Source organism: Zeugodacus cucurbitae, chromosome 6, assembly GCF_028554725.1.
Source record: "Zeugodacus cucurbitae isolate PBARC_wt_2022May chromosome 6, idZeuCucr1.2, whole genome shotgun sequence".
Lineage (NCBI taxonomy): Eukaryota > Metazoa > Arthropoda > Insecta > Diptera > Tephritidae > Zeugodacus > Zeugodacus cucurbitae.
Genome location: NC_071671.1, coordinates 37,460,999 through 37,480,854, shown reverse-complemented (window position 1 = coordinate 37,480,854; position 19,856 = coordinate 37,460,999). Strand labels below are relative to the sequence as shown.

The 19,856-nt window shown below is 36.4% G+C and overlaps 2 protein-coding genes across 2 annotated transcripts; one reads left to right on the top strand and one right to left on the bottom strand.

Moving 5' to 3' along the window:
* Positions 1–11,783: 11,783 nt before the first annotated feature.
* Positions 11,784–16,147, bottom strand: LOC105217810 (cyclic AMP-dependent transcription factor ATF-6 alpha). Its single transcript, XM_011193009.3, has 3 exons — positions 15,919–16,147; positions 13,911–15,382; positions 11,784–13,771 (listed from the first exon to the last, which is right to left on the bottom strand). Exons 1-3 carry the CDS (start codon positions 15,953–15,955, stop codon positions 12,347–12,349), a joined length of 2,934 nt encoding a protein of 977 aa, XP_011191311.1. The 5' UTR covers positions 15,956–16,147; the 3' UTR covers positions 11,784–12,346.
* Positions 16,148–16,923: 776 nt separating this feature from the next.
* On the top strand, positions 16,924–19,272 carry LOC105217811 (stress-activated map kinase-interacting protein 1). Its single transcript, XM_011193010.3, has 2 exons — positions 16,924–17,851; positions 17,905–19,272. The coding sequence occupies exons 1-2, from the start codon at positions 17,063–17,065 to the stop codon at positions 18,898–18,900; spliced, it is 1,785 nt and encodes a 594-aa protein (XP_011191312.1). The 5' UTR covers positions 16,924–17,062; the 3' UTR covers positions 18,901–19,272.
* Positions 19,273–19,856: the final 584 nt, after the last annotated feature.

Below are 19,856 nucleotides of genomic sequence, written 5' to 3'. Positions count from 1 at the left end.
TAAGTCCAAAAATACTGCAACTGCTTTGCCCTCTAGCTCATTGGCAAAACCCAGTTGACACACGTCGTGATGATATAAACGGTTACAAAAGCAACCAAACCATGTCGTTCCAATTCTTTGATTTGTGTTCGATGTAGCAGCGTTTGAATTTTTTTTTTTGTTTTCGGAGAGGGAATCTTCAAAAGATACCGTTATATCGGAAACGGCATGCACGATTCATCCTATTCGCTAATGATGCACCTCATTCGGGATCATGCCCAGCGGTTTCAGCTTTGCAGGACTTGCGAAGCAGGACGCCTACGTACTAAACCCTCAACTCCGTCTCCTATCGCTTTCGTTTGTTCCCTTGCGGTACCACCGCTAGGCATTTCATCGCAAGGGTAAGCTTTATCCAGTTGGCTATACTATTCTTCGCTCTCCATCCGTCTCTCTTTGTTGCGTTGCCACTCATTCCTTCTTAACTCTATTACATAGATGCTCTCTTATTTAGCTGTCCACTCGCTCACTCGGTTCCATACGAGTTGCGATTGTAGCATATGCGGTACGATATTTCTTGGAGTCAGGCGCACTTTTTGGAGTTCTTCTAGTTGAGATCTCTCAATTTCATTCAAAGAATATATGTAGTACGTTTCCATTTCCACAGTATGGACAGTCTGATGCATATGTCCATATTTTTGTAAATATTCCCTAAAACAGCCATGTCCTGTGCGTTTCACCATGCTTCCTCTCTATCCACTTCTTGACGTTTCTAATAAGCGTATGTGTCCGCCTACCTTTCGTTGTCTCATCCCAGCGTTTCTGCCACTTATGGAGGCTCTTTCCTCCATCCTCTCTTCGGTCGTCAGGCGTCTACACATAGTTTTGGTTTTATCATAGATTATCTTTAATTCCATTGCCAGAATGTCGGGAGGCATAAAGCCCGCTATAACCCCAACTGCCTCGTGTGATACAGTCCTGTAGCCGTATGAGGTTTAGGGATGCAAACGGTGTATCGATGTTTTTGAAAAAGCGTCGATGTTTCGAATCTAAAAACATCGATGCATCGATGTCACTTTCAGCGATGTTTTATGTCGATGTTTTATATTAAAATTTTACTTCACACTTTTTCGGGTATTAACCCGAAACCCTCTATTTGGATACGCTTTAATTACATTTGAATTCGTTAAGGGAATATGCGCTTGGACAATACTGCGGTTACTTTTATGATTAGTCATACAATTTAATTCTGGCGTAGGCTACTGAGCTAGATAAGAGATTCAAATTACTGCATTTTAAAGATGCTATGGCTAAAATAAATACTTTTTTTGTTTCATAAAAAATCAAAGATTCGCGCTGATACAACGGAATCTTCGGATGAGTGTGAAACAGAATATCCGTTTGATATTTGGAACCAGAATAAACATTTGGTCCACCAAAAGGTGAAATGTAAGCTGTCAAATTTATCTACAATTACAGGGACGGCAGCTTGAAGAGAAAATATATCTCGGCTGTTACTTCAACCAATCAGAAGCCAATAGAATTTGGGTTGACATGAATACTGTGTTTCCGGAGTTGTATAAATAGGCTTATTAATATTTACACATTGTGGCCACTTCAGTGCCGAGTAAACGACAGTTTTCTAAACCCAGGGCAACTATCACGCAGAAGTAAAATCGAAAAGAAATGAAAATGAAAAAACTTTCCATGTCGTTGTTTTGAAATTATGTTATTTATTGAGAAAAAACTTTAACAGACATATAATGCTAAGTGAAATAAAATGTATCAACTTAAGACGTACTACATTTCATTTATTTATGCTTCTGCTTCTGTATCCCTTAGCTTTTCACACTAAATTTAAAATAAGTTAAAAAAGTTCAAAAATACATCGATGTTTTAATGGCCGATATTTTTGATTTCTATGGGTTTTGGAGAAACATAGATACATCGAACCATCGATGTTTGATTTCACGATGTTTGCATCCCTAATGAGGTTTGAAATATCTGTATGGAAAATTAATTGGAATTTAAGGCAAGACAATATTATTATATTCAACAATTCTTTACGTATTCAATGGTTTCGCCATTGATGTTGACCATTGTTGGCGAAGCTTCTATTGCGTGCTTCGAATTGACAGTGCGATGAAGTATTACTGTATCACCCCCTTCAATTCCATATTTCGACTTTAGAATACTTTTATTTTACATTTTACTTATTTAAAAATGCGTGCTTCAATAATTTAAACTTTAATTAGGTTGCACTGATTTAAATAAAACACGCAAAATAATAATTCACAAGCAGCCATGATATAGCTCAAAACAAAACATGTTCAAACACGAGAACTTTGGTTGTTTCTTTCTATCATTCAGGGTGCTGTACGAGAGAAGAGTTGAGGTAAATGTTTATGCACATTTTGCCCTGTTGCATATGTGTGTATGTAGTGGTGTTATTAAATTTTTCTTTAATGTGTTGGAGTTTCAGTACCCATGACCTACTGGGCACAATTTAAATTCCTTTTACTGGTAGAACCCTGCAAACCACAGTACATACAGTAGAAAACCTTTTGCCTGGGGAATTCTCGGTGGTGCGATAGCCGCCATCTTGGTAAAACACAGTGCTGTATATATTGAGTACTTAAATTTTTAAGACTTTAGTCATAAAATATCAAAAATAGCAACTATTATATATATCTTCTTCTTCTTGACTGGCGTAGACACCGCTTACGCGGTTATAGCCGAGTCCACAACAGCGCGCCACGCATCTCCTCTTTTGGCAGTTTGGCGCCAATTGGTAATACCCAGTGAAGACAGGTCCTTCTCCACCTGGTCCTTCCATCGGAGTGGAGGTCAAAATATCATTATATGAAACGTGGGCGTATTTGTAGTCGGGAATTTGGTAAAGTCGGACAATTAGTATGTAAGGTGCAAACATTAACCTATAGCCTTTCAACATCGTATGCTCAATTTTCTACAACAAGGCGTCTTGGTGTACTACATATCGATTATATTGTGAGGTACATAAATGAAATAAATTTTTTTTTTTTTTTCATATAATTCTTTATTTATTGAATCTGCTCTTTGGAGCCTAACAATAAGTTATAAAATCTTAATTCTAATTAAAACTAGACAAGCTCAACCAATTGATTGAGTTGTTTTGGTGAAACGTTGCTCCTCAGTGTGCTGGCATATCTCTTCTTTTTAGACGTGATTGATTACAAGAATGTAATAAAGCATTAGCCAATGGGTTTGGGTGATCGCGGAGTTTGGACAAATATTTATTTCTGCTGTTCTCTACTTCTTTCTTTACCATGAGAATACCAAGATCTTTATGGATATTTTCATTACGCATATACCATGGTGAGCACGTGATTGTTTTAAGCATTTTTGATTGGAATCTCTGAATTATATCGATATTGGTTGCACAGGTCGTACCCCACATTTGGATGCCGTACATCCAAATCGGCTTAATGACCGCGTTGTATAATAGCACTTTGTTGTCTAGGCTAAGTTTTGAATTTTTATTTAAAAGCCAATTTAAATGTGCTGCTCTTATCTTCATGCAGGTTATTTTGCACGATATGTGTTTTCTCCACGTGAGCCTTCTATCCAAGTGAATACCAAGATATGTTACTTCAGTCGCTTGGGGTACTAAAATATTGTTCATTTTAACTGCCGGACACGTTTTTGGTCTTAGAGAAAATGTAACATGCTTGCACTTCTGTTCGTTTACATTTATACGCCAGTTTGCTAGCCATTCTTCGACAAAAATCAAATGCGCTCCTAATACTTTTCATGCTATAATTGGGCATTTGTTTCGGCTCACTAAAGCTGTGTCATCCGCAAAAGTTGATGTCAAAATATTACTAGCTGTTGGAAGGTCTGCTGTATATATTATGTATAGAGTTGGCCCTAAAACACTGCCCTGAGGTACACCAGCTTTTATTGGTCGTTCTTCAGATATGAAGTCTCCTACTTTGACAGTAAACTTTCTATTTTTTAAATAAGACTCCAAGGTTTTATGCATTTCGAGAGGTAAGCTTTTTTTAATCTTATATAAAAGCCCGTCATGCCACACTTTATCGAACGCCTGAGCCACATCTAGAAATATAGCAGAACAGTACTCTCTATACTCGAACGCCCTTCTGATTTCGTTAGTAATTCTATTTACTTGTTCTACAGTGCCATGTTTTGCACGAAAACCGAATTGGTGCGTTGGTATTACATTATTTTCAAGGAGGAAAGGAGACATCTTTGATAGTAACACTTTTTCAAATATTTTAGAAAGACAGGGTAGAAGACTGATTGGTCTGTATGAAGACGGCTGTGTCAAGTCTTTACCTGTTTTCTCTATCATGATGATCTGCGACTTTTTCCATGAACTTGGATAGTACCCGAAACTGAGAATAGCGTTAAAGAGCAAGGAGAGTACTGTTAAAGCAATATTTGGTAACTCAATTAGCATTTTTGGAGTAATTTTATCGTGTCCTGCCGACTTTTTAGGATTCAGCTCTTTTATGATTTTAATAATTTCAGAAGATGACGTTTGAATAGACCCAAGCGACTCGTTAGCGCTATTGGAGATGATTGGCAGCTTAAAGCTGTTCTTTGGGCAATTAGGTTGAAATACCTTTTCTAGGTGATTTGCGAAACAATTTGCCTTATCCTCGTCACTTCTTGCCCAGTTTCCACCCAAGCCTCTTATAGGCAAGTTGGAGTCGACTGGAGGCTTCATTGACTTTTGGGCTTTCCAAAGAGAATTTCCTTTGTTTGAATTTGGACACAGTTTCTTTATATAATTGTGAGTGTGGTATTCTTCCTCACGTTTAAGCGCTGTTTTTAGTTTTCGTACAGCATATTTTAGTTGCAGCTGAGTAGAAGGGGAGCGATTTAACTGCCATTCACGTCTAGCTCGCCTTTTTTCATTTACAAGCTTTTCTATTTCATTATTAGTGAGTTTTCTGCGGATAATCGGTTTATTGCTTATGTTTGGTGTTGCTATGACAGCTGTATTTGATATTACATCATTAAATTCTCTTATACCTTCATCAATATCTCTTTCTGTATCTATTTTTACATCAATATTAATGTGGCTACTCACATATTTTTTGTATTTTAACCAGTTCGTTTTGTGAGATGTTAGACCCACCTTTGGCTCAACGAATATGGGTTCTTCACACAACTTTATTAGTACAGGTGAATGATCTGAAGATAAGTCTGTACATGTATCAACTGTCACAAGTGATCTATCTATATTTTTGGTTACAGCGAAATCAATTAAATCTGGTATTTTGTTACGATCACTAGTTCATTTAAATTTATTACTAAAATCTCAAAATTCTATCACATCGGTAAATTTATTCCGCCCCATGACTTCATTCGGTACAAAATTTCGCTCAGTATCAGTTTTTATAACAATATTATGGTTTACACTTCTCCCATGAACCTCAAATTTGCGGACAATTAACCAAGGAGAGATAAATGTATATCCACCACTACATTGCTTTTTCTTCTTGTTCTTATGCGGCATATCTTCCTATTGGAATTGATGTACATATGTATACACAAAAATTCAGATATTCATTATGGAGAATAGGTGAGAAGAAAGAAAACATTCCTATGGAAAAAATGTGAACGATAGATCTGAATAATAATAACTAGTTATCAGAATTTTGCCTAGGAAATAAAATTATTAATTATATTTATCTATAATATGATTACTAATAATTATGCAGAGCACCGAAAAATTTCTATACATTACGACTGTTTATGTGGTTGAATAATCCGTTGGAAATGAGATTTTAATTTGGAAGTTCGTAAACTTTAGAAAGCGAAACAAATTTCTGCTCGGTGCTAATGTAACAGATTACTCCTGGGATTCACTGCTTTCCAACTAGATCATAATTGATTCTAAAATCATCGACTGGGGAGACAAATAAGCATTTCAATTTGATCGCGTAATTCCCTTCTGGCAAAGTAAATCAAAGTAAATTGTATACTAACAAGTTATTCATTACTTATGCATAATAATGGTCCAACACAGTATGAGCGATTGACGCAATACTCGTCTACGACACATTGATTTCACATGCGACACAGCGTTCATATCTGAATTTATATTTAAAAAAATTACTGCGTTATTAAATATATTACACTAATTTAACATATTATCGAAAAATATCAAATCAATCCCAGTAATATTCCAAGAGATATACCCTTTGGAAGTTCCGCCTATCAGGGCACGCTAGTTATTAGAATGTAAAACTTTAAACGTGTTTATCTCAAAACTTAATTATGTAAGTATTGGACACTTTTTGTTCAAATTTTGCACACATCTTTGAAATAACAGCTAACAACACACAACTAATAACTAATTAAAGAACGAAGGATTTTTTTTTTTATTTTTATTACAATTATTTTTTTTGAGCCAAAAAAGTGAGTTTTTAAGTTAAAATTCTGTCAAACATTTTCCTTTTCTTTCCTTTTTCTTTCGTTTGATGTCTTCTTCCTCCGATGGAGGCAGAGTGCTTATTTACTGAAAAGCTAAAGCTGGCAGAAATTAAGAAATTGTCGAAAATATTGTCAAGAACTAGTCATCTAGAGTTCTCAGGCAAAGGTGGCTGGCATGAAACTAACAGTAGATATACAGCTCTGAAGTGCATCGAAGAGCTACTTCATAATGATAATTAACAAAACACAATAGAGCCCATATAAGATACATCATATCCAAGATTATATGTTCACTTAATTTTAATAAGATACCTTACCGATTAACCGAACTATGGGTGATTCTACGATAAGAGGTTTCAATTGCATAGAGAAAACGGCCAAAGAAAAACTTTGGATTTTTTTCATGAAACCTCTATATTATGAATTGTGTCCCTTTTATTTATCTTCTCATGTAAGGGAAAGTCACTTAATACATTTTTTATTACTTCTTCGATGACCAGGGTAAATACATCGGCCAGGGGAGAGCGTAAAGTTTATGGTAGATAATTATTTTACCAAAAGCGAAAAATTAATTTAAAATAGTGTTACAAATTAAAGGTACTCTCTTTCCTAGATGAATAAACCATAAAATTAAAATAACAAATCAATAAAATCACTATTTATCCTAAATAAAAGAAACAAATATTAAATATTAAAATCTTAAGATCTTTCAAAAACAATTCTGACTTTTTAAAGGCGCCCTTATCTTCTGCCCTTTCAAAAGCAGAATTGGCATGCACCGCTTATGCGATTATAGGCGAATCTATTTTTCCGCTAGTCTTCTCTCCTTTTTTCTGTCTTGCGCCAATTGGAAATACCAATAGAAACTAGGTCACGTTTTACCTGGTTTTTCCAAAGGAATGGAGGGGTTACTGACCTAGCCTCTGTCTTTTTATTCGCTGAACTATGTCAGTGTCGTCGTATAGCTCATCGTTCCATCATCTGCGGTATTCGCTTTTGCCAATTGCAGAAGTTCAGGCAAGAAAGTATCAAGATTCAAGCAGCTCACGACTTTCGGTTCGGGTGTCATGATGAGTAGTATCTCCCCTGGTCTCTAACTTTCTCCCCTGGCAGTTATTTTGCCAGGGGAAATACGACAGGGGAGAGACGTTTTCATGAAAAATTTAATTGTTTTAAGTGTTTGAATAAATTTTTGATTTAATTATTTACTTCACTTTAATTATCACAGTATTAGTAAATAAAGGCAAATAAATTATATTAATGGTATAAGTTTTATGAATTGCCAGGGGAGAGACAAAATCAGTTTTCGAATCCAGTACACCGCACGATCGGGCCGCAATAACTAAAAATTAGTATTAGATTAGTATTTTTAACTTCAGGCTGAAAGGGACCCATGAGCACTTTTTTCAAAGCATTTATGTCGTACAAACGAAACAAAATTTGGCAGGGTAGATACATAAAAAAAATTGGGACAAAAGTTAATTTATTTATTTAACTTTATTTATATTACCCACATATTCGTCATATATATTGTATAAAGTCCATTGAAAGTTGGAAACCATAATATTAGGTTAGAAGCACCGAGGTCCTCGCGTTCGATATATGGGGCCTTAAAAACCTATAGTCCGATTTCGGCGATTTTTAGAATGGGGCTGACACACTATAAACATAGTATTTGTGCAAAGTTCTGCACCGATATCTTCACTAGTGCTTACTTTATATATTGTAAAGAAAAACGATTCAGATCGTCTTCAAAGTTCTGGTATATAGGAAGTATGCGTGGTTGTCAATCGATTTGGCCTATTTTCACAACGTATCATTGGGATGTAAGGAAACTATTACAAACCAAGTTTCATTGAAATCGGTCGAGTAGTTCCTGAGATATGGTTTTTGACCCATAAGTGGGCGACGCCACGCCCATTTTCCATTTTGTAAAAAAATCTGAGTGCAGCTTCCATCTGCCAGTTCTTATGTGAAATTTAGTGTTTCTGACGTTTTTCTTTAGTGAGTTCACCCACTTTTAGTAATTTTCAACCTAACCTTTGTATGGGAGGTGGGCGTGGTTATTATCTGATTTCTTTGATTTTTAGACTGTATTAAGAAGTGGCTAGAAAAACGACTGCAGAAAGTTTGGTTTATATAGCTTTATTGGTTTGCGAGATATGTACAAAAAACCTACTTGGGGGCGGGGCCACGCCCACTTCTCCAATAAAATTACATCCAAATATGCCCCTTCAAAGTGCGATCCTTCATACCAAATTTTCCATAGCTTTATTTATGGCTTAGTTATGGCACTTTATGTGTTTTCGGTTTTCGCCATTTTGTGGGCGTGGTCCGATTTTGATTTTTTTTACTATAATAAAACTCTATAATACTCTCTTTAGCAACTTTGTTGCGAGAGTATAAAAATTATATGAAATAAACAAAATAATTTTGTTTTTTTATTTAACAATACTTAATTTTAATTATTTTACGTCCGATTGAACTTAGCTTGGGTTTAGCATCTCATACAAAACATATATGTATTGTCCGAAAGTTAAATAAAAAGTAGCAAGGGGACAAGCCAGGGGAGAGACTTTTTTAGACTTTGTAAGGAATTTCAGAAAAAAATGCGTTAATTATGCAGTAAGTTGTAATGTTATTTAATACACTACATTAATATGATGTGATTCATTTACAAAAATAGCAACGTAAAGGACAAAAACAATACTTTAAGCTGATTTCCGCACAAGTTACCTCTTATCGTAGAATTACCCATATACGATATAAAGTCCATCGTAAGTTTGAAAATCAGTATATGAGGTACAGTGGAACTTCCATAACTCGAAGTTCTCCATAACTCGAACTCTTCAATAGATCGCAACTATCATACAAATTACCTTCCATAAATCGAACTTTTTGGGCAGGACATAATACAAAATTTAAAATTTTACTGTCGAGGCAGAATCTTAAAAGAGTCTCTCTATATCGTATGGAGGCAAAGAAAAAATATAATATTACACTTATGGATTGCATAAATCATCTAACAAAGGCATGGGATATAGACGTCAAGAGCCAATAATAGCAAACTGCAACAAACAAAATTACAAAATACATGTTTTAACGCATGCATTTATGGGAAGTCAATAAATAAAACTGTGTATAAATCAATATTTTACAGTTTTTTGAAAATTTATATGTTTTAATGAAAATTCTATAACTCGAAGTATATGGGACTAAAGAAAGCATTGACCCTATTTCTTCAACTTCAAAATTGTGGTATGTATAAGTAAAGGAGGCTTTTTTTTGCAAACTGTAGAATTACAATACCAAGATAATGATTTCTGCGAAAGCACCCAAGATAAACTTCTTGGTAAGCAGTTCAGATGTTCTGGCACGTCTATTTCTTCCTCTGCTGCGTGGCCAGCAACGTTTCTTTGTCCTTTCACCAAGTGCTACCAGCTAGCGACTTGATTATCTTGTTGCGGCTTTGTACTTTAGTGATTATTGCGGTCGTGTGAGGAATGAAGGAGTGCAGACTGTCAAATATAACATCCAAAATCTTGGGGTTATTCACAGTAGGCTCCTCACAGAGAAGAAGCAAGAAAGTTGGAGGAGGTAGTCGTTCACTTTCGAACACATCGTGCAGTCACCTGCGTAGGAGGTAACTGAAATTCCCTCCGGTGGTTGTGGGAGTTTGGAGATGTAGGCATTAGACAGTAACGAGGAGAGGACACCGCCCTGTGGAATCCCCTGTTTAATTTTCCTGAGTTTAGATGTTTTACCTCGAAATAATACGGATGATTGCCGACCGTTCAGGTAATTCATTATCCATCTCTTCAGCCCCGGAGAAAGTTTTGTTCATTCAATGTCTTCTAGTAGCGTTGTTAAGGTGACCGTGTCAAAAGTTTTTAACAGGTCCAACGCCACTAGGACGGTTCTCTTACAGGGTGGTTTTTGATTAAGACCATGAACTATCCGGGCGTTTAGGTGTTTTATCATCAAAGAATTGATTCCGCCTAGGCCAATGGTTTTGTCCTTCCTGAGGACATCCCGAACCGTCCCGCTGGTGAAATCAAGTGGCGCGCAGTTGTTTGGCATTTTGCGCAGCCGTCTGGTGACACGCCTTTTAGCTTTGTCAACCGGGGGGGTATCAGTATGAATTGTCGGATAAAATAGTTCGCGCACCTCTCCGGGGCCGAAAAGGCATACCTACCGAATTGAATTTTAACCCGGTCGTCATGTCTCCCCGGGTTCGACAGGGATTTGACGGTTGACCAGAGCTTGCTCACACCAGTGGAGAGATTACAGGACTTCAAGTGCTCTACCCATTTCGAACGCTTATGATTGGTTACCAGTTGTCGAATCTCCAAATTGAGATCTCTTATGCGGGGATTACAGGGATCGACCTGGCATAAGGAGTCGCTCAGCCGGGAAATTGGGGCGCATGTTTGCGATTCTTCCGGCTGGTATGAAGCGGCTGGTAGCAGCGGCGATCACCTTGAGGTTTGACAGGCAAAAATACCAAAGATCGTGGTGCGCGTTAATGTCGCTAAGTACCAATCGGTTTTCACTACGAAGTTGCGCACTACTATTCGGGTGATATCATGTTGGCCAATTTGTAACTGGGATGATGTATATATTAAATACTTCGAGCTCGACATCGCCTGAGCGGACAGCTATACGTGACATTCTAGGATAGTGTCCCTGCGGTCGATATCACCTTCGATTACACGATATTGCACGGTGTTGTGCAATATGAATGCTAGGCCTCCACTACTATCTCGCTCGTGATCTTTACGCAAAATGTTTAAAACTACCCAACTCAAAAGATCTGAATGGCTGTTTAACTTGGTTTCTTGGACCGCAACTATTGGTACGCTTTCGGACTCATAAAATCAACTATCTCCTCGATCTTGCTCTGGAGTCCGTGGCAGTTGAATTGTAAGAGTCGGATATGTCGTGGTGTTGCTGTCGCGACTCTGGGAGTGAGGGAGTGATGTGCAGGTGGAGATTGTTGCAGCTGTGTTACCCGCATGGGAAATTGTCGCACTGCGCTGTTGTTTGTCGACTACGATGTTATTGGTTGCGGGGGCAGAGTCCTATTACAGCATGGGGCAACGTAAAACTCACTCCACTTAGATGTGGTGTGCAGGCCGGGACACGTCAAAAAATGACATCAGCCAGTGCAGGAATTGCATTTGACTGAGGTCCTGCAAGGAGTTGGTCCAATGACGTACAGCTAGACTTAGTAATTACCGATCCAAACAGGGTTAGATCGTCGGAAGGGCAGCACTTGACTGGATAAAATCCGGGTCAACTCCGGTAGCGTAGAATCGGTTGCAGTGGGAGTTGTCTAGTTCTACTTCACAATGATTACGTTTAATTATGTATTTATTAAAAAAGGTGGTATTTATTGATTCAATATTTCCAATACAAATACAACATACGATATATTCTAGGATTACATTTTATTTAGCTATTGCACACAATTAAGCTAAAAGTTAAAATTAAAATTTAGCAGGGCAAACATGATGCAAGCAATATATTACAACAAACTAAAAGAACGGCACAAACCGAAGTGTATATCTCATTGCTAACAGATTTCGAATGTCTTATATGTATATTACAAAAAATTTTAACTAATCTACAAATATCCTTGTTAATGTGTTTTGAATAAACCGTTTAAGTATATACATATACATATATGTATGTATGTCTATTTATAATTGTTACTCCAAGAAGCTGTCCTTAAAATCTTAAACATATTTAAATTAAATAATGAAATTGCAAGTAATAAATGTATGTAAGTGTGCACACATATTTTATAAATGCTGAAAGCGTGTGCATTTTGAGCAATTTATATACTGGTATTTAAATATTAAATATTTACCATTACTAAACTTTCAGTTAGTTCCAATATTTATTTGAAAAATTAATGTAATTAATGTTGATGTCTAGTTGAAAAGATCGTTGCGTTTGTATCCACTTTCTCAACGAGACTCTCAATGCTGTCGTTGCTGCCCAATCTTACAAGTGTAGGCTTCTTCTTCATAGCGGCCGCAGCTGCAGCGGATCGGGGTCCCATCATATAGTAAGTTTTTGGTGCGGACTTTTGCTTGGGCATCTCCGGCATTGTGCCTTTTGCCTTGCGCTCTTCCTCTCTGGAGCGCGTCTCATTATTCACCATGTCATTTGGATTGGGAGGTGGATTATAATTGCCATTTCCGAATTTTTGCGGCCGAAGTTTCTCCGGAATCATAAATGATTTCAACTCCAACTCCGTGGTGTTAACAACTTCACAATCGATTTGCATCAACATTATGTCGCCATTAACCGATGGGTCACCGGCCGGCAGCATTAGTGACATTTTCGGCCGTGCACTCTTATTATAGGCTGAGGCCGGCAACAAAATGTGATCCATGTTAAACGATAGCACATAGAATGTGTCGTCTTGCCTTTTGATGCCTTTAAACAAGCGTAAGTATTCCTCACTTATTTTAGGCTTGAAAATATCCAAAGAGTTCTTTTCATTTCCAGATGTGTCGTCAATTTCATTTGCCTGCGGAGTCTCTAATTTAGGTTGCTTACCCTGAAGTCCTAGTGGTGGTGTCATTATTAGTTTACGTTTCATATTAATTGTTGGAACATCCTCCTGGAGCGGTAGTTGCAAGGGCTTCCTGTCATAATAATCCGATGAAAATTTCCGAAGACTTAAAGAATTATCCAAATTTCCATTGCCATTGTCCTTATACAAGCTCAAGTTCAAGTAGTCGTTGACGTCAATCCATTTGTGCAGATTACTGTGCAAACGATGGTTTTCAGTATAGTTCGAACCGTTTGGACATTTCTTTGCCGCCGTTGTCAATGGAATCTCCTTCGTTGTTTCGTTTGCATGCGGCTCACTTGACATGGCTCTCCGAGAGCGATTAACTGGATGTAAGAAATGTAGAGGGGGCACATCCATTTCTGCTTCCCGTTTGGTGTTATTTAACTTCTGCTTAAATTCAGTTTCCGTTTCGGCCCAAAGCAGCCGTCGGCCAGTGGCCGGCTCTTCAGCACTTGGAGCCGACTCTATTGAATTCTCAATGTGATTTTTATTCATATAATTCTGAAAATTACCAACATTCAGCGATACCATGAAGGCCAGCGCGAAGAGAATGGCTATGTTCTTCTTAACGTTGGTGGCTGTCATTCGTTGTTTTAAGCTTTTTCCCGTTAGTTTTGGAGCGATTTTCACATGCTGATCGCTTGCACTTACTTTCGCATTTATATCCAAAGTATTCAAAACAAACTCACTGATGTTGCTGTTTTTGCATTGGCAAGATTGTGCCAAAGCGACTAATTGGGAACGCAACGATGAATTATCCTAAAACAAAGCAATCAAATGAGTAAACATTAAGAAAAACAAGCGAGTTAAATAATAATTAGGACACAAATTATAATTGAATGAACCGAATTTAGAAGCATTTTACTTTTCTAAATACTAGTTACTCATTAGTGCTTACCCCTTTAAGTGTGCAGTTCTCCTTCTCCAAGTCGCTGATACGTGATTCTAACGCAACAACATATTCCTTTTTCTTTTTACGAGACAAAGAAGCAGATTCCCTGTTTTTGATCATGCGTTGTTGTTTCTTCCACATTTTCTCGTCAATGAGACCTTTATAAACGCCTAAACTGGTAGGGCCGTTGTTGACAGCAGACGACTTTTGAGTTCCGATAGTATTCGCCGCTGTGTGTGGAATCTTTGACGATGGTTGCTTGATAAACACTGGTCCATTATTTGTCTTAACAATTTTGGGCACGAAATTTGAATGCATGCCCAATGTACTATTGCCAGAAGAAACTATTTTGTTGGCTGTTATAACTTTTCCACTTGCTGTTTTCAATATAATTTTGGGCGAATTTGTGACAACACCCTTTACATTTTTACCATTTACTTGGGTTAATGCTTTGTAATCATTCAGTGTTAGGAATACAGTTTTGGGCTTTGCATTTATGGGAGGAACGACTTTTGTAGCAATTGATGAGGTGGTGGGGGGTGTTTTAACAGTATTGTTAGTGTTATCAGCGCTCCCTTTCGGCGCCAATTTCGGCTCAATTTTAGGTTGTGACGTATGTTTATTATGGCTAGTTATTTGTGTAATTGGTTTTATTGGAACGGTTTTAATAGGAAGCAATGTTCCAGATAGCACACTTATAGGTTGCACTTGTTGCAGTGGCTGAATTGTTTGCAGGGTAGGTGTGTTGTTGGCATTTGTATTCAACGGCACTACGGGTACCATTAATGGCAATGAAACGCCCACAGTAGTGTTCACCGCGGGTAAAACAATAGTTTGTTGGTGATCTATTGAAGGCGATACCATTGTTATAGGTGTAAAGCAACTTTCCTCTTTTATTTTAAACGCAGGTGTGTGTGTATTTTCATTACTTATTTCTTCCTTCATACATTTTAAGATATCCATTGGGGGGTTAACTTGCATATAAGCTTTGGTCTGCGAAGCTATTGATGAAACGTCACTCTGTACCCCACTCGTTGAACTGCCACCTGAACTACTACAACTTTCGGTAGGTGAGGGTGTATTCCGTTGTCTTAATTCATTATCATTGAGGAAATTCATCTTTACGTCATCATTTTTCAAAAAGTTGATAAAATCATCTGGGTTGAAGCTGTCTTCATCCATTGATGAAATGGACGAAGTGCGCTGTGACTTGTAGGTAGAGTTACATGTCTCAGATCTTTGCAACTCGTTCGCAGATAGGGGCAAAGCAAAATTAAATTCATCATTCGAGGGTGCAACTTGCGATGAAGAACTATGAAGGTCCACATCGAAAGGCAATTCAAAATCATTCACATTATGGGCGTTAAGGTTATTCAAGTCAATAGAAGAATCCAGATGGGAATCAGTAGAACGTAGAATTTCTTCAATGTCATCAAACGTATAGTTATCAGATGACGGCATAATTCGGTCGAAATTACCTAAAACGAATATTTAATAAAATATTATTGGAGATTCTAATCAAACAAATTTGTTGGTAAGTACTTTAGCAAGAAATTTCATATAATCATTGAAATATTATTTGTTATTTTTTACGTTATCTTATCGTTACAATATTTCATAAAACTTCGCCAGCAAATCATTATTGCGTTTAACGCTAGTAAGGTACTAATATTACACATATGTATATGTAATCTGTAAATCAAGTAACCCCAATATAGGTGTACTAAAACTTCAGAATACAGATAGATTTACTACGAAGCATTGTCTTGAATCCGGTCAAATAATAATATGCTAAATAATAATGTTGTGTATGACTCATGTATTTCTAGAAATTTGACAAATGTAGCACACACTTTTAAATATGCTTAATATTTGTCGATGATTTTAGATGCGTAGACCCATATTTTATTATTTAAATTCACAGTTATTACTACTAATTTTATACACAACACAAAATGATGAATACGATTCTAAGACTTTAGCTTGCAGCGGAAATTTTGTATTCTTCACCCACCGTAGAAACTATCGTCGTCACACGTCTCCATGTCCATTTTTCCAATCAATTCCTATTTACTTATTTTTACTTATTTACAAAGCAATTTCATCATACACATTTTTAGAGCAAGGAACTTAGTTTGCTATAATATGTTTAATTAATTTCCAAACTCCCATTCACACTTTTGTTAAATTTATCTTTATTTCAATCGGAAAATTTGACGTTCTTCGCTTCAATTGCATACGAAAGCAAAAACACAAGGAATATACCAAACGTCAAAAAACAGAGTTGTAATTTTAAGTACCTTATACCGCATTACAGTTACATTCACTTCGTTGGCACAGAATTAATTACGAATATTACGGGTTATATAATAGATTTATTGGATTGGTCACATCTGTGCTCGCTATCTTTGGACGCTGTCAATAATTTGTATCGCCGAATTTTACTTATTTTAAATTTATAAATTATGTTGCCGCTTGCGTCAGTGCTACGAAGTTCTTTTTTCAACTAAGACCATTCATAGTGGTTAAAAAGGACACAAACGCAAATTTATCGATAAAAAGAACTTTTGAGGACATTTTAGAACTAGTCTGCTCCACAAGTGCTATCTGTTTGTTTGAACATCTGGATAGGTTGTTGTAATTGACCGCTAATATAATAAAATTACAAAATTTACATAGGCCTAAATTTTACCTTGTTAACAACCATTGCTTGGTGTGTCTTATTGAAATATTCATAAAAACTTTGTTTGTCCAATTGTATAAGTTCAAGCGTATTATATAGTTCAAACTCATATATTTGAGTATTACTTTGGATGAAGTGTGTATTTTCCACATTTTCTGGGGCTATGATACAACGATTATGTACTCTTTAATAAACAAAAGAAGCTTCCAAGCTATTTAGTAGAATTACATTTTTAAAACTTATTTGATATTGACATGAATGTAAGATAAATGTAAGCTAAATGTTACATTTATTATGAGATAACTGATTATCTGATGATTAGCGTTTTGCAAAGTAAAGTTGGCAGCCCTACATTTGACAGCTAAATAAATATGGTTGTTGTTATGCTGTGAGTGAGATAAATTTTATTTATATGATTTTAATACATGAAAAGTGTTTTATTTGAAGTGAATTAATTTATAATAAAACTGAAAAGATGGCGACCTATTGCAACCAGCATTGGTTACTTTCTCATATACGCAATTCGTTCATTTCTACGGATGATACAGGAATGTGTGAGACAGTTATGTTGAGCAATGATATGCCCAAGCATTATTTGCGTAAATACCAAACCACATCTGTAACAAATAACGTTGCGACTCAAAATAGACCACCACAACAAAGAAAATCTATTGGAAATAAACAACAGTTACAAGAAGTGGTAGATCCGACACTACATGAAATAGATTTTGTCTGCTATCCCGGGTTGGACCAAAGTGATGATGAAGATATGGATTTAACTGCACAATCTTTCGAAATACAAATGTATCCCGAAATATGGGCACAAAGGTTCCGCTCAAATACCGCCCAAAAATTGGAAAAAATGGACGAAGCTCGTCGCAACGCTGCAAAAATAAAATCGGTTAACTATGAAGACGAAATTGTTCCTCCAGAGCGGAATGATTTCTTTGTTAAAAAAACTGTGCAAAAATCATCGGTGCAGAACGTGAATAATGTAGAAAATTTCGACAAAAGCATTGACGTAACTGATGATGCTGGTGGTGGCGGTGATGGTAACTCAGTTGTGAAAAGTAAACTTGCTTTACAATTAGCTAATAGTCCAAAGCAAGCACAAAACAAATTTATTGAATATGCGCGCTTTGACGGTACTTCCCAACGGGGCATACAAACTAAACGCATTGGTGTGTTTTTGAGTATGTTGCCCGAGCGAGAACGAAATTACCCCATAAAAATTTGCGTTCTTGCTAGTGCTAAGATTTTTGAGGTTAGTTAATCAAGTTTAAATTTTCTGAAACAATTTAAAATTGTTATCAACAGGTTATTGGACTAGTTTGCTATAAAGCAACAATACAGCACCCGAAGATTCCATTAAAATCTATCCGACACTATGCTCTGTATATAACGGAAGATAATGACGCTATGGAAGAATTTCCACCTCTTGATGATAAAGAACCATGTTCTAAATTTGGATTTTCCCATCTAACTTTAGCAGAGCGTCGGCCACTGGCGCAGGTAACACGCATTGAGTACACCAACATGGCTACCAAATCAATGACTTCGGAGGAAGATAAAGCAAGACTGGCAGCTGTACAGGCTGTGCAAGGTATGGAACCTACGCTCAGTTCTGGTGCCGACGAAGAGGATTCCAATTGTGCTACTAACATCAACAATGATGATTATGAGGAACGTATGATGAGCCACAATGATATGTTGGAAGCACCCATGTATCGCACTTATCGTTTGAACATAATTGAAAAACCTTTCTTCCGACGGGAGGTCACATTAGGAATTTCTGGAGAGCGTATCGAAATTGACCACCATAAGAATGCAAAATTTTGGACCAAACAAAAGGCAGTTACGTATCCAATTGATGTGATTGCTTCTTGCGAAATTGTGGAGAGACGTAATTTAAAAGCAACAATTCGGATTTGGTTAAAAGCATCATCTTCATCGGCGTCTGTGAATAGTTGTAAAACGTCCAGCGAACTAAAATCAGCAACACATGGCACAGAAAGTAGTGGCGGTGCAACGCCGCATTCTCCCACAAGCCCCGGTCATCATCTACACATTTCGTCACCATTTGCTTTATTTTCAACCAATTCCAGCAGTGGTGGTAGCACCACCGGTCATCACTACTCCCACATGCGTTTTAAGCATTATGATTTTGAAGCTGACACCCACACCGCAGAACATATTCTCAACAAATTAAGTTGCATACTGAAAGTGAGATCCAGTGAGGTTCGTCGCGAGTTCCTGCAGTCAAGAGAACGGAAGCTGGAAAAAAGCCAAGCAAAGAAACAGTTAAAAATGTAGTATCTGCCCTTATACTGGAATTGTTTTCATGTGATTTTGGACTGCTATTCGATCGAGAGTTGCAGACAGCACTCATTTATTTCCCTATTCAAAACGTCAAAGATGCAGTTTCGAAATTAATAACGCACTCATATTTCCAAAGTTGTTAAATTTAATTTTTTTTTATACTAGGTTAAACCATATTAGGCTAAATCGATTTAAAATATGCACAAGAAACCCGCGTAAAATATTATTATTTAAATTATTTGCTTACTTAATTTAAAATGCATTATTTTAAGATATGTACATACATAAAATACATGTTTAAGTATATTCAAAGTACGTGTTGTAAAACCCCGTCATACGGTAAAAATAAAGGTGCTAAATGTGAAATTTTTGTACTTTTCATATTATTCAATAAACATTCATGCGAACTTTTTCGTTTATTTAAGGACTAACAATTCAAAATAAGTTACTGGAAATAGTAAAAAAAATAGAAAGTATAAGTTTGTATCTGACTTTAGAGATAGTTTGTGATAAAACTTTGAACAGAAATCAAAATTTTTTAACAAACTGTCTCTGATATATATATATATATATGATATATATTTTTTATGTGATCACTTTCTGACTTCTCCGAATAATAACCCTAATTAAAATTAAAATTAGAATCGTTATTCGTAATAAAACATATTAATATATATTCAAATGAGACGTTTCTCACATAAAACTTGTTTAATATGCTATTCACTGTGCATTTTATTTATTACTACTTCCTCATAATAACAATTGTAAGTATCTATCTTTAAAATTGTCGAAATACAACAATTGGAATAGAAATGGAGAGACATTCTGTGCAACGAAAGTACATATATACATATGTACATCTACTTCCTATAATCATCATAAGCAGGGAAAATATGTATTAGTACAATATCTAGAAAAAATAATATATATATATATAGTGGGATATCGAT

Bases quoted from the DNA above. Each gene is read 5' to 3' on its own strand.
- LOC105217810 (XM_011193009.3), bottom strand. From the start codon at position 15,955: ATGGACATGGAGACGTGTGACGACGATAGTTTCTACG. The intron at 15,383-15,918 runs GTGGGTGAAGAA...TATTCGTTTTAG, and splicing joins TGACGACGATAGTTTCTACG to GTAATTTCGACCGAATTATG. The intron at 13,772-13,910 runs GTAAGCACTAAT...GCTTTGTTTTAG, and splicing joins AGAACTGCACACTTAAAGGG to GATAATTCATCGTTGCGTTC.
- LOC105217811 (XM_011193010.3), top strand. From the start codon at position 17,063: ATGGCGACCTATTGCAACCAGCATTGGTTACTTTCTCATATACGCAAT. The intron at 17,852-17,904 runs GTTAGTTAATCA...TGTTATCAACAG, and splicing joins CTAGTGCTAAGATTTTTGAG to GTTATTGGACTAGTTTGCTA.